Consider the following 15,925-nt stretch of genomic DNA (forward strand, 5'->3'; position numbering starts at 1 on the left):
CTGTAATACAATGGTCATATGTGAACAGGGAAAGATTCTTGTAATACCCCTATCATATTACTGACTACACACAAGATTAAAAGATGTAGGAGCCACATAATTAGTTTCTCTATTATTTGGAAAGTCCTTAATTAAAAGGGCTTTTAGTAAGAGATTTATGTTATCATTAGAACCTTTTTAAACGTCATACAAGACATGGACCTCTCCTAAACTACAAATCTAATAAGTATACAGTTGTATTTTCCTTTCATTAAAACATAGTAATAAATTATATTTATAGTATATAAAACCCACTAGACACAAAATAATTATCTTTTGGTGAAGAGTAGATGGCATCACTAGAAAATGAAAATGACCTGAATAATTGGGGCCAAAAAAGCTTGTACTTCCTCCGGTTCAATCAATTTGCTTTTGGCATACCTATTAAGAAAATATAAAATTCTATATAAAAATATCTAGTATGACTAAACTACTCTTAATTAAATATTTAATGTGAGGAGTTTGAAATCTTTTTAAGGGATATGTACATAAGGGTAATTTTATAAAAACAAATTGAATTCTTTCTTGATTATATAAATGAACACTTATTTTAAACCAAAATCTAAAAGCAAATTAATCACTTATCGGGAGTATCTTTTTAATTTCAAAATGGGCTCTCCTGTAGAAAGTGGACAAAATAGACAACTGTTTGCCAAAGTACTATTAGGCTGTTAAAACTCACCAAATGCAAATGGTCCCATCAATGAGTGAAGCTTTTGTGACTGTAGAGAGACCATGCTAATCCAATTCTTGACAACTCTATCCTCTTCATATTTTCACAATAGAATCATATTCCTTTTTTTATCCGAATTATTTAAATATATTATTTTTTGTTCATATTCAAATTTTAAAAGTGATCTTTCCATCATAATTAGGATTAGTGAATTGAAAATTTTGAAGATTAGTTAAAAGTAAATTCCACCAAGTGCTGACAGGTCATCCATCATGTGAACATCAGTCCACCCTGTTTCTTACTTTTCAAAAGAGCTGGCTTTGTGGGGGTGGGGTTTTGGGGGGGGGGGGGGAGAGTGTATGTGAGTGTGGTTCTCTACTTACTTCTGTATGCTTTGAGAGTCTTTCTTGGGCTATTGCCAACCATATCATTCTTTTTCCTTTCTTGTCTTCCCTTTTTCTTTTCTTTCTTTCTTTAATCTACTGAATATTTTCTATCAGTTTAAGAGGGATCATTTCTTTGAATTCTTCATCATCATCAGCCTCTGTACATGGCTACTGAAACTGTTTCATCAGATCATCTTATACCTGGCTCTGAGGTAAGCTTCTGTGATTTTCTTCTTCAGTTGCTCATGAATTTTACCACATATATTTGTTTTTTTTGTATCTTGTTTTGTTACTTTTGAATAAATACATATGTTGACAGCTTTATGCAAGTACTTCTTTTTGGTTGTTTGGCTATAGACTCTGTTTGGTAGCAACAAAAAAAGAACTTTTAGCCTGTAATTCTGTCCTATTGTTATGTGTTGAGTTTTATTAGCACAGAACAAAGTTAGATTGTTATGAAAGAAAACTATAGAAAAGAAAATAGAAGAATGAGATCTTTTGAGCATAAAGATTCTACTGAATTATAAGTTTGATTTTTTCATAAAGGATGTTAGGGTGATAAGCCTTATTAGTCACTGATATCTGTGAGAAAGTAAAAGAGAAAGTAACAGTTCAATTGAATTTTTCCCGTCTTCAAACTAGGACTTTTTTGAAGGAAGATGATGAAATTACTCTCTAGTTTTTATTCCTCATGATATCATAACAAAAGAATTGATGAAATGTCTGATAAGTGATAGCTCTGCTGAGATGAAAATTTGTTGCTTTGCTTGTGAGAACCAGAACCAGAAGCCTAGAATCTTGCTTTTTGTGTAGGAATTGTGGCCTGTTTCTTTGTATATTTCGTTTTCTTGTTGCTTTCTTATCCTTTTGACCTTGTAAATAACTTGAACATGACAAAAGTTGGTGCTAAATGTTGAGTTCACCAAAGAAAAAGCCTCTGGAAGATGCACCTCTCTCTTTCCTTGGGTGCTTTATGTCAGTGTCAATCTTTGTTGAGGAAATTACCATTTATATTTCCCTAAATTTGTCCTTTTCTTAACTGGTTCACATTTATGTGTTCCATTAAGTTTCTTTATAGAAGTGCATGAGCTACCACACTTGGAAATTGAAAGCTTAATGTCCAAGATTTCATTCCTTTTTTCAGTTCACCATTCTATAAAGTAAAAATTTATATTCCAGCTTTTTCATTTTCCTTTTAGTCCTGTGGATTCAAACATTTTCTCATTTGATTTCTGCTTGCTTACTCTTTTTTTATTCTGTTGTCATTGCTTCTTTATGTTTACTGCAGAAAATTGAGAAGGAAGTGCTTGAAGAGGGTAAGACAATGGAAGTAGAGAGTGTTCCCCCTACTAAAGATAATGGAATAAAACCAATAGAAGAGGATTCCCCTAGTCCAGTGGTTTCTTCTACTGAAACAGTGGAAAAAATAGAGGACACAAAAAGCGAAGCTCCAGTAATTGAAGAGCCAAAGAAGGATGCCGAGGAAGAAAAGCCGAAAGCTGGGGAACCAGGCTCAACAATAGCAGAAGAGGTTGAGAAAGTTGAAAATGAAGAGAAGCCGAATGCGGAGGAACCATCGCAAGTGATAGTCGAAGAAGTAAAGAAAGCTGATGAAGAAGAGAAGCCAATAGCAGACGAAGCTGCTCCAGCGACAGTTGAAGAAGTAAAGATAGCTGATGAGGTAGAGAAGCCAACAATAGAGGCACCAACACCTGCCATCGTCGACGAGGTAAAGAAAGCTGATGAGGAAAATAAGCCAACAACAGAGGAACTACCAGCAACCATCACTGAAGAGTTAAAGAAAAGTGATGAGGAAGAGAAGCCTAAAGCTGATGAACCAATCCCAACTATAGCCAAGGAAGTAAAGAAAGCTGATGAAGAAGAGAAGCCAACAATGGAGGAGCAACCAGCAACCATTATTGAAGAATTAAAGAAAACTGATGGGGAAGATAAGCCTAAAGCTGATGAACCTATTCCGGTAATAGTCGAAGAAGTAAAGAAAGCTGATGAGGAGCCAACAATAGAGGAACCACCACCAACCATCATTGAAGAGGTAAAGAAAAGTGATGAGGAAGAGAAGCCAATAGCTGATGAGCCATTGCCCCCGGCAATTGAAGAGGTAAAGAAAGCTGATGAGGACCAGAAGCCTAATGCTGATGAAATATCGCCACCTCCACCCACAACTGATGAGGAGGAGAAACCAAAAGCTGAGGAACTGCCAAGTATACCTGCTACTTCAGCAGAATCAGAAGAAAAGACCGGAGACAAGGAAATTGAGCCTCCAACTGTTGAAGAAGTTAAGAAACAAGATGAGACACCTGCATTGGATGTTACTAGCAAAGATATTCCAGAATTAACCAAGGAACCTGCTCCTGAACCAGAAGCTCAAAGTATTCCTGAGCAAGTTGTTGATGTTATCAAAGGTGAACTAGAGGTGCAACCAGAGGCTGAAAAGGTTGAAATTTTGGAGAAAGGATCTGAAAATGAGCCTGTCAAGGAAAATCCTGAAGAGCAGCCAACAACAGTTGGCGTTGTGGAAAAATCAGTTGCGGCTGTTGAGGACAAGAAGGAGCAAGCAGATTTAGAGGCCAGTGAACTGCAAAAAGCTGTTGTAACAGTGTCAGAAGTTCCAGTGGCAGAACCTAAGATAGAAGAAATTTCAGTACCAGCTCCTGAAAAGACTGAACAAGAAGTTGCAGAGGCAGTTACAGGAAAAGAAGAAGCGATTCCAGTAGATAAGGTAGAAGAGGCCCCAAAAGGGGAATCTCTTCTTGCAGAGAGCTCGAAAAAAGCAACTTCAACCACTTTAGGATCATTAATGCAGAAGACAGATGAGGACAGTCCTGCTGAAGTTACTGGAGACAATGCTGTTGTTGAGGAGAAAGAAAAGGAATCGGTTCCAAAGGCTACAGTTGCTGAAGCACCAGCAAAAGAAGAGGTTGAAAAAGTCGAAAGAGAAACAAAGGATGTGAAAACTGATGATCAAGATAAGGGGGAGAAAAGTGTTGCTAGTGAGGAATTAGCGGCACCAGAAGCAAAGGTTGTTGAAACATCTGAAGTTACTGAAAAGGCTCCAGAACTGGAGATTACATCCAGAGACATCGAACCACTTGCTGAAAATGAGAGCACAAAGGACGAGAAAATTGCTACAACTATTGATCAAGATGAGAAGAGAGAGAAAAGTGTTGCGACGGAAGAATTAGCTGCCCCGGAAGCAAAGGTTGTCGAAACATCTGAAGTTGCTGAAAAGGTTCCAGAACTGGAGATTGCTTCCAGAGACATTGAACCAAATGCTGAAAATGGGAGCAAAAACGACGAGAAAATTGCTGCAAGTGAAGCCAATGAAGCTGCAGTAGTTGAGAAGAAAGTGGATGAGGCAACAGCTAATGCTACTGAACCTTCAGCTGAAGAGGCTCAGAAGCCAGAGACAGAGGCAAAAGATGAGAAAATTGCTGAAGCTGAGAAAGAAGTTGAGGAGACAACAAAAACAGAAGAAGTTCCAGTGAAGACAAAGCAATCAAGCAACCTTATGTCTAAGGTGAAGCAGTCTCTTGTGAAGGCTAAGAAAGCAATCATTGGCAAGTCCCCCAACTCCAAATCTGAATCAAAAAATGAAGTCAAAACCAAATAAGATATCAGAAACTCTGAGATAAACATTACAATGATCAGAAGTGAGTAAATTTACTAGTGGTGTGATCTTTATTTTTCCTATTCTTAATCTTTTTCAATTTTTGGTCACCAGGGGTCAGGTATGCTACATTGTCTTGTTTTGTATGATTCTAGTGTTTGTCCATAGATATTGTATAGTTGTGCTTTGCTTTCTACTCTTCCAAACTAGAGATAATGTTCCTTTCTTATGTTTTTCTTTTCTTATTCGACTGTTGAGTCAGGTTGTGAGTTTGTGGAAAAACCTATTCAATTGATTGGATAATGATGTACATCAAGTGTCATATTTCTATATCTAGGCTTGTTCTTCTGAAAACTCGTTTAATAGCTTCAAATGCTTCCTTTCCCTTTACAAGGCTTACAACTACTACTACTACCACCTCAATCCCAAACAAGTTGGGCTGGCGATTGGCGATATGAATCCTCATTTCATTCTTTAAGCTCAACCCATATCACTTTCATTACCAAATAAAATAAAAGTTCCCTTTACAAGGCTATTTTCACTGCATTCATCTAGAGGCATACACAGAGATTTGCACAATCAGTGGCGATCTATTGTTACAATTCGACCTTTAAACTGCTTTACATCCTACTTCAAACTGATGTTCACTTCGCAATATTTTCAAATGGTGTCGACATATTGTATATTTACATGTTAGTTTTAAAGCGGGGTCACTGGTCAGATGATACTACTTAATTCTAATAAGTATCTCTGCTACTGGTCATATCCATTTTTGGAAACAAAAGGATAGGCAAAGAGAATCCACCATACAAAAGTAGAAAGGAGGGATGAGGAGACAACACGTCTTCTCCTTTACAAGGATGCTACGCATAGCACAATTTTTATCACAGAAAATTAATTGAATCAAAAGAGGAACAAGAACTGGGACATGCAGCTACATGTGCAATAATATCGCCAGTATTGGCAATCAAGCTGGATTGATGACGTGAAAAGGACTGCTCCTGTATACTTCCTTCTCATCTGTGACTCTCACCTTTTAATCTTATAACCAACTTTCAATATTTAATACTACCACCATATTTAATACTTGTAACCGAAAAGTCGCTTCCACTAAACGAAAAGTTCTGTTAGAAGAGATTAATCTTCTTCTTCTTCATAGTCTGCCTTTTTAAAGTTTCGATCCGTTGATTTGGCTAAAGTCGTTGTCCTTTTTCGTTCTGTCTTTATTTTTAATTTTTCCCTTGCTTTGCTCCGTCACTTACAGGTTTGTTTACTGTTAGATTCTTGAAATTTCTTGTTAAAGTTTTGATTTTATTCATTATTGACGGATTTTCAATCAATTTAACTTTATTCCATCTTATTCAACTTGGTTTTTGGTTGATTTGAACTGGGAGATTCAAGAAATTTTCGTTAAGATTCAGTTTTTATTCACATTTGACTGTTTTAAATCAACTTAAGGTTCTATTTCATCTAGTATAATTTCGATTTGTTTAATTTATAGAAGAATACTCATTATTTCTTAATTTATAGTAGTTATCAAGTGTTCTTGCAATATATTTCATTAGATATTTGTGTAGTTCTTTGCTTTTTCCCTACATTTCCCCTACTACTATCAGGGCTACACCAGTGGTAGTGGTGACAACCCTTTTTTGGTTTTCGGGTCGTGGTATTTTCTGTGTTTTCAGGGGAATTCTCGAAGTTGTGGAGAGAAGTTGGGCGCTCGAGCACTAGCAAAGGAGAGTAACCAGGACGAGCGTCCGCAACGGGTGGTGGGAAGCGGTGTGCGAGTGTACAACTACATCAAGTACAATAAATCAACACAGGTTTGGTTCTCGGGAGTTGGTACCTCCCGTTCTACTGTTTCCCTTTTGGTGTTAGCTAAATTGAGGTTACTTTGGTTCACAATAGTTCAATCATTCAACTAGTGTACTTGTAGTCACTTGTTTCCTTCTAGTTGGATTCGTTGTTTGTTGTGCACTAGTGAGTCTTCTTGAGATTTGTCGTAGTCTTAGTGGCTGCAATCTGGGATGATAGATTAAGGGCATGCCCTCGGGTGGGACAGAGAGTGGGGCCGAGGTCAGGGTGTGGGACGAGAGGTAGGGGAGGTAGAGGGGGCAAGGGAGCCTATAGGTTGAGAATCGGGTCATGTAACATAGGTTCACTAACGAGTAAGTCTATAGAGTTGGTCAAGATACTTCAGAAGAGGAAGATTAATATAGCATGTGTCCAGGAGACTATGTGGGTTGGATCGAGGGCGAAAAACGTAGATGGGTATAAGTTATGGTACTCTGGAGTCCTGAGGGGTAAGAAAGGAGTGGGTATCCTGGTAGATAACCATCTTAGAGAGTCGGTGGTAGAGGTCAGGCGGGTGAATGATAGACTAATGACTATTAAATTGGTGGTGGGTGAGTGTACTTTAAATGTCGTTAGCGCGTGCGCGCCGCAAGTAGGCTTGGATGAGGAGATTAAAAGGCATTTTTGGGAGGGGTTGGATGACATCGTTCGTAGTATTCCGCCTTCGGAGAGGTTATTCATAGGAGGAGATTTCAATGGTCATATTGGGTCGTCTGCAGTTGGTTATACTGAGGTGCATGGCGGTTTTGGTGTTGGGGAGCGAAACGGAGGGGGCACTTCGTTGTTGGACTTTGCCAAGGCATTCGATCTTGTGATTGCGAACTCAAGTTTTCCGAAGCGGGATGAACATTTGGTTACTTACAAAAGTTCGATGGCGAAGACTCAGATTGACTATCTCCTCCTTAGGAGATGCGACAGAAGGTTGTGCGAGGATTGCAAAGTTATCCCAGGTGAGACCCTAGCAACGCAACATAGGCTTTTGGTGATGGACATTGGTATTAGGATAAGGAGGAAGAAGAGGTCAGTATGAGGCTGTCCGAGGATTAGGTGGGGTGCTTTGACTAAGGATAAAGCTCAGGAGTTGGAAGGTAGATTATCGGCAATGGGAGCTTGGAGAAGTAGTGGGGACACAAACACTATGTGGTTGACGACGACTGATTGTATAAGGAAGGCGGCGAGAGAGGTGTTAGGGATATCTTCAGGACGCACCGGTCGCCACAAAGGAGACTGGTGGTGGAATGCAGTTGTCCAAGATAAAGTGGAAGCGAAGAAGGCAGCGTACCTGCGGTTCGTAGGGAGCTCTGGAGAGGAGGAGAAGAGAGCGAACAATGAGAGATATAAGGTAGCTAGAAAGGAGGCGAAGATGGCAGTAATGGAGGCTAAGACAACAGCTTTTGCTTGTCTGTATGAGGAACTATGGAACAAAGGAGGGGAGAAGAAGTTATTCCAACTCGCTAAGGTGAGAGAGAGGACGGCTCGAGATCTGGACCAAGTGAGGTGCATAAAAGATGATGACGATAAAGTTTTGATGGGGGATGGCCAGATTAAGAGGAGATGGCGGACCTACTTTCATAAACTTCTAAATGAAGAAGGGGATCAAGATATTGTGCTAGGTGAATTGAGGAATACCAACAGCCCCTATGAATTAAGTTATTGTAGGGATATTGAGGTCTACGAGGTCATGCAGGCAATGCGTAAGATGAGGAGGGGCAGAGCTACCGGGCCAGACGAAATTCCGGTTAAACTTTGGAAGTGTGTGGGTAGAGCAAGCTTGGAATGGCTTACTAGGTTGTTTAATGTTATATTCAAGACTAATAAGATGCCTGAAGAGTGGAGGTGGAGTACAATGGTTCCGCTGTATAAGAACAAAGGCGATGTGCAGAGTTGTAACAACTATAGGGGTATCAAATTACTGAGTCATACCATGAAAGTCTGGGAGAGAGTGGTAGAAATGAGAGTGCGAAGGACGGTGTCTATTTCAGATAACCAGTTCGGGTTCATGCCGGGGCGATCTACCACAGAAGCTATCCACCTTATTAGGAGGAGGATGGAACAATATAGGGATAAGAAGAAGGATCTCCACATGGTGTTTATCGATCTAGAGAAAGCGTACGACAGGGTTCCTAGGGAGGTCCTATGGAGATGCCTAGAGGTTAAAGGGGTCCCGGATGACTATATTAGGGCGATTAAAGACATGTATGATGGATCTAAGACTCAGGTTAGGACAGTAGGAGGCGACTCCGACCATTTTCCGGTTGTTACGGGGTTGCACCAAGGGTCTGCTTTCAGCCCTTTCCTATTTGCCCTGGTGATGGATGCCATAACGCATCATATTCAAGGGGAGGTACCATGGTGCATGCTGTGAGCACGTGATTTTTGCCTCACGAAAAATACTCTAAAATAAATCAAAAAATAAAACAAAATTCTCTTAGTATGCAATTTTTTTTAGAATTTATGTGGCGTTTATTAATTGTTTATGTTTGTCCGTAAATGTTTGCTTTGATATAATTAAACGAAAATAAAATAAAAATACATGTTGCATGCATATCTAGGATTTAATTATGCATTTAAAAGTTAATTTAAAGAAAATCACAAAAATATGCATTTGTTCTAGTTTTAATGTTTCACTGTGTGATTAACGTTTTGTCTATGTGTTAAATAGTTATTAAAAAGGTAATTAATATTTTTTTAAGGTTAATTTTGTTTTATAATTTTAATTAGGATTTTTAATAATTAGGAATAGGATTAGGAAATAAAAATGAGTTATATGGGTAAAAATTGGACCTGGACTGAAATCCAGGCCCAAACAAAATCAATTTCCCCACAACCCAATCCAAACACCCCATGTCCGGTCCAATGCAACCAAAACCAAACGACGACGTTTGGTCATATTTTATCAAGGGCCGTTGGATTAAATCAATCCAACGGCTGATATTCTACAACCTTTACCCATAACCCTTACCCGACCCACTGCCCCGATCCAGCCTGACCCCAACATTTAACCAAACAACATCGTTTGGTTAAATGAATTAATCTCAGCCGTGCATCTTAATTGATCCAACGGATGAGATCAATCCACCTCATCCCTATATAAATCCAAATCCCTACCCCGGCCCCCTAACTAAACACCCCCCTCCTCTCTACTATTCATCGTCCTCTCCGAAATCACACCCCTAACCCTAGCCGCCCTAATTCCCCATTGCCTGAAACCTGGCGGCAACAACGCCACCGGTCACCACCTGAACACCCTCGACTCCTCCCAACCCCCTCTTTACGGATCCAGGGTTAGTTTCCCTCGAATCAGACCACATAGTCTCGAATCTTTGATTGAAGGTTGGTCTGAAAACCCAACCTTCTCCGATGACTTCCTAATTAACACCATAGCACCTTCTAACCTGCCTCGTTATGGATCTGGTGTTTGTTTGGTTCGAATCACCTTAGAGTTCTTCGAATCTTCTTTTGAAGGTTCGAGTCAAACATGAACTCACCCAGTTTCGTTCCAAAATAACACCAAATGACCCCTAGGCCTCCCTCACCCTTGTGTCATCTTTGGTTCCCCTCGAATCTGACCAGAAATGGTTGAGACCCAAATCAAACCTTTGAGAACCCTAGAAAACCCAAATTTTTGGATTCTGCCCCAAATTAAATAAAAGGTTGGGGTCTAATCGACCTTAGTCGAAGTATTTTCAGTTGAGAATACTTCGACTAAGGTCTGTTTGATTTCAAAGGTCCAAATCCAAGTTGACCCTGTGTCCGTGTGAAATTGAAGATTCAGAGGTATTTTCTATTTTTCTTTTGTTTATTACGTGTATAATGTTGCCTGTTTCAGTAGCCTGTATAATTTTTCTTGTTTGATTTATTTGATTCTATGATTCTATCTCATACCTGTTTTATTTGATCAGAATTATAACATTATTTCTGTTTGTTGTGATTGTTTATAATGTGTATAATCGACTCGATTAAGTTCGTCGATTAGTTGTTTTGTAAATTCTAGTTTCCGTTAATGATGATTGTAATAGCCTGCTTATTTGTTTTGAATTGATTATTATCATTGAAGTCAGTTAATTAGTTCTTCCCAATTAGTTGATTCTCGTTTAATAAGTCAGAAAGTCTGTCAATTATTTGTGTGTTGATTTCTAGGCAGTTAATTTCAGAGCATTGTCAATATACTGACAATGCCCCTGCATTTGTTTGATCTTAGTCCAATGTTGAAATCCAGTTTGATTTGTTATATTGAATTCAGTGTAATGATATTGTGATGTTGGGTTTTAAATTCAATTTTACAAGGGTTGTTTAGATACAACTGTGTTAGGAGGTTGATTAGGATTAGTTATAGCTGTTTAATTCAGAAAGATAATCGAGTTTGAACAGATTTTAAAATCTGCTTTGTATCAGATTCTGATTGTTTTAAGGGCAGTAATAATAGTAGGTTTTCAAGGGTATTTCTGGGATAGAAACAGTAGGGTAATGTGATAATAGTAGTGTACTGATAGTGGTTTGATAATGGCTATTATTTAATGAAGTAATGGGAAACAAAGGGTAATGGGAATGCTGAAAATCAGGAAAAGATCACTTAATGGGATTTAAAGTAGTAAAAGCAGATTTTAATGGGATTTTCTGATTTTTAAAAGAAGAAGGGGGTCCAGGCAGCACTGAAAAGAAAAGGGGCAGACCTGTATAAGATAGAAGGGATTGAGACTGATTAAAAAAACAGATTTTAATACACACAGATATAGACATTAAGAGATACACAGAGAGAGGCATTGAGAAAAATCAGAAATAGAAATCTGAAAAACTGAGAAAAAACAGAAAAAGAACACACAGAATTAGATAGAGAACAGAAAGAAAAAAAAATCAGAAACAGTAAAAAGAATTCTACATCAGACACTAGTATTGAGGCTGATTTTCTGAAATTAAGAGCTTTTCAGTTTTCCTTTTCTAAAAGTCTGAAAATCAGAAATACTGTTTTTCCTGCAATCTGTCCGGATTTATCTGATCCTATTTGTTCAGTTTAAAAATTTGAAACTTTTAAAAGAAGTCTTGTTACTGTGCATCTGGGTTCCTCGGGTCTTGTTTTGTTGATCGAATCTGTTGAACACTGGTATATTCTGCTGATTTTGTTGCTGCTGCTACTGCTGAAATTTACTCCTTCTACCTTTATTTCCAAGTACATATCTGTAAACTCCTGTCATGAAAAACTTCAACATGACAAATAAATGAAGTTCGGGAATTATAATTCTGTTTTCCATTCGTCCAAGTTCATTAGTTTAAAATTTGGTTTTGTTTCAGTTGATTAATATAGTAGTACGTTTGACTTGATAAATATAAGATAATTGTTACCTCTTGAAGTTCGTATAAGTGTTGTAATAATGTCACCTATTTCGGAATTTTCATTAAGTGAAGTCATGATTGAATTGTCAAGGTAGGGAACATGGCATAAAATGGGCCATTAATTACATCCCGTAATATTGTTAGCTAAATGTAAAGTAGAATGGAAGTATAAAGAAATTACATTATTAGTATATCTTGTCAAAAATATGATTTTTGTTTAGATTGATATAAGTTGTATGTTCATATATGGCATGATAACGGGTATATATATAACCATATGTGGAAGGTGAGTTGATATAGCTCGTTACGTTATTAGAATATTATGAATGGTTCAGACGTACAACTACGTTGCTTGTAAAGCAATTTTATTGAATCAGTTCGTATAATATTTCTTTTTCTTATCAACTTGACTTTTATCTTCCATCGCCAACATTAACCAAACAATTGTAACTTTGGACTAAAACTAATATATGAGAAGGACATGGGATTTATAAGCGAATTGTAGCATTTTATGTTAAAGATATATAGAAGTAGAGTTCGCCTTAAATGAAACAATGAAGATTCTTCGGAAACTCTTAATTTGTTTATCATATTAAGTTCTTTCCCAATCTTACATGCGATTCGATTTGTGGACATCCTAATGTTGTATCCACGGAAAAAAAAATGTTAGTTCTAGTTACATATTGTCTGTTTGCTTTTTCATGTCATTAATTCTTTAAAATTTGAGGTATATGATTCATATGTGTGAAACAAGGCTCGCGGTCAATACATAATAACAATTTGTAAGAGAACTTTATCAAAAATATCTTGTGAAATTAGGGATACGTTCGCGTGACTTAAATTATTTCTTAAGGCAATTCGAATTATGCGTGCGCGCAACTTCGAGCAAACTTTTAATAAAGAGTTTCCTCAGAGAATGTTAAATTAAACCCGAGATGTGCAGTTCATTATTTAACCATTTAAGAAAGGCGAATGTCCTTAATTTTTTTTATTTAAAACACAATTTCGAACATAATTATTTATAATAAGTATATTATCAATATTATTGTGTACACGTACGCGTGACACGATTTCTCACGTTAAAAATATATAATATATAATAACGAATATACGTACGCGTGATTCGATTCGAAGAAGGGTCTTTAATTATAAACAATCTAAACAGAAGCGGTAACAAAATCATGCAATAAAAATGTATTTAGTAAAATCGAGATAATTAAGCCAAGAATAAAAATAGTTGAGCGACCATGCTAGAACCACGGAATTCGAAAATGCCTAACAGCTTCTTTCGGATTAACAGAATTCCTTACTCAGGATTTCTGGTTCGCAGAATAACAAACAGAGTTATATTCTCCTCGATTCAGGGATTAAAATTGGTGACTTGGGACGCCTTAAAATTCCCAGGTGGCGACTCTAAAACAAACAAAGAAATCCCGTTTCGACTGTCCTTTAATTGGAGAAAACTCCCACGCGCCCCCGCGGGCGCGGTAAAAAGGAGGTGCGACAGCTCTGGCGACTCTGCTGGGGATGATAATGGGTGAAAACTGTAAGCCAGAACCACTGGTTCAGGGTTTAAAGAATTCGAGCTTAAAATAACTGTTATAGTTGGTTTTATTTATTATATGATTTTTACACGTTTATGCTTAATATGCTAAATGTTGCTTTTACCGCTTTAATATTATTTGACTTGTGAATATATACAACTGCTACGAAACCCCCTTCTTTCTGAGTCTTCTGAATTTATGGTGCACACGTGCGCGTGGCCCACCTTTCTGTTAAAGTCATACCAAATAAGACGAAGTTGGGACAAGTAACTAGGCCGGGTAGACTTTCGTGCTCCCGGTACGTTGCCCCCACTTCGGCTCAAACTGTCCGTTTGGGTGAGCCAGGTTTAGAACAATATGCCTCAGGTTTTTCACCTAGAATAACTCAGCCATGTACTGGATCCCTAGTAGGAACGTCTATTTGCATCATGTACATTTGGCCTTGGAGACTCAGCACAGGGGTTGGGTCTGTCTAGGACAGGTGAACCCAAAATGAAAAGACTATCCTGATGCATCCTACTTTCTACCTGTGCATTCATTTGCCTCGGATTTGCTTGTTGACCAGCCTAATCGAAATCATTGTGAGAGCCGAGGAATAAAATGGGTTGTTTTAAAAAAGAAATCCCAAAAATAGTTTTAAATCTTGAAAAAAAAGTGTTAAATAAATAAAAATGATTTTTTGAGTGTATATTTTCAAAATGAGTCTTAATTTTGTTAAAATAAAATTTCAGATACAAAATGAGCACCACATAAAACACTCCATCCACGAATACAGACGAGTTTCTATTTCAGCTTCAAATGTGGTGGTATGAGTTAGGCGAAGATGGTCAAAAATGGGTCATTAAGCATTTGGAAAATATCATAGATATTATGAAAGTTAAACCACGTGATGATCTGATTGCGGCGTTAGTAACATTTTGGGACCCTGTTCACAATGTCTTTCGTTTCTCTGAGTTCGAACTTACTCCTACATTAGAAGAGATAGCTGGATATGCTGGTTTTGACGGAAGTCTAAGAAATCAAAACCTGATATTCACAAAGGCTCCCTTGGTACATCGATTCTTCGGTCTTCTGAACATCAGTAATCAAATCAGGAAAAGCAATGTCATCAACGGATGTTGTTCTTTCAACTTCTTGTATTCAAGGTTCGTAAAGCCAGATGGATTTGAAATTCATGAGAAAGGCCTTACTAACAAGCAAAACAAAGACACCTGGCAGATTCACCGTCGCTTCGCCTTCATGGTGGCTTTTCTAGGAATCATGGTCTTCCCAAACAAAGAGCAAACAATTGATATTCGCACAGCGAAAGTTGTATAGGTCCTCACCACTAAGGAAAATCACACTCTTGTCCCGATCATTCTCTCAAACATTTATCGGGCGTTGACTTTATGTAAATCAGGGCAAAAGTCTTCGAAGGATGCAAAATTTTGTTGCAAATGTGGGTGATTGAACATCTCCAACATCAGCCCAAGATCATACAGTATGGGCCAAGCAATGATAATTTCATCGAGAGTTATGAGGAAAGAATAAAAGATTATAAGTCCCCATAAGGGATAGAAGCCTGGGTATCTCATCTAAGGGCTTTAACGGCAAATCAAATTGAGTAGACTTTGGGATGGCTCCCGATGAGGGAAGTGATACACATGTCAACCTCAAATAGTTATTTGCTACTATTGGGATTGAGAAGCATCCAGCCATATGCGCCACTAAGAGTTCTAAGACAACTAGGGAGATACCAAGTAGTTCCTGATGATGAAGATTTGAGTATGCAAGTAATCGAATTACACCCTGAAGCCACTATTCCCGAGGCTCTAATTCAGCAGATGTGGAATGGATGTCGATACTTGAAAAGTGATACTCAAGTCCCAGACACTACAAAGGGCGAGATAAATCCAGGATATGCAAGGTGGTTTGAGAAACGGTCTCGCGTGGACGATGTACCAGAACCCGAGCTAAGAAGGCCAACAAAAAGACCCCATGTTCAAACCTTTAGTGATAAAATCCAAGAGCGGTTGATTTGGGGAGAAAAGGAAAAAGGGTACAAAGCAACTATCCATGCCCTAAAGGAAAATCTAAGGAGCCTCGGTCTGGAGAAAGATTTGCAAGCACAAGAAGCCGAAGGCGAGAAGAAGAGTCTAGCCTATGAGAATGAAAATCTTCACGCTCCATTTCAAAAAATAAAAAAAGCTTCTGAAACACCAATGAGGAGTTGGAAGGATCAAAAAACCATCGCCAATCTTTTTGAAATAATGCAAGATTATGATTCCATTCTTGCAAAAAACGAAAGGGCGTTGAGCAAAGCTAAAGAAAGAATCCAACAATTAAACGAAGAAGCCAGATCTAATAAGGAACGCCAAGTAAGGCAATCCGAAGAAGACAGGGCACAATTCAAGAAGGAAAAAGACCATTGGATACGTTCAGAAGACCAACTTCGTGCACAACTGGAAGAGACGAGGATATACAATAGAGA

At 38.1% G+C, this 15,925-nt stretch overlaps 1 protein-coding gene across 1 annotated transcript; it reads left to right on the forward strand.

The window, feature by feature from the left end:
- The first annotated feature begins 1,060 nt into the window (after positions 1-1,060).
- LOC104248825 (uncharacterized) lies at positions 1,061-5,036 on the forward strand. The gene is made up of 2 exons (XM_009805147.2): positions 1,061-1,310; positions 2,387-5,036. Exons 1-2 carry the CDS (start codon positions 1,263-1,265, stop codon positions 4,727-4,729), a joined length of 2,391 nt encoding a protein of 796 aa, XP_009803449.1. The 5' UTR covers positions 1,061-1,262; the 3' UTR covers positions 4,730-5,036.
- Positions 5,037-15,925: the final 10,889 nt, after the last annotated feature.

This window comes from Nicotiana sylvestris, chromosome 1 (genome assembly GCF_000393655.2).
Source record: "Nicotiana sylvestris chromosome 1, ASM39365v2, whole genome shotgun sequence".
NCBI lineage: Eukaryota > Viridiplantae > Streptophyta > Magnoliopsida > Solanales > Solanaceae > Nicotiana > Nicotiana sylvestris.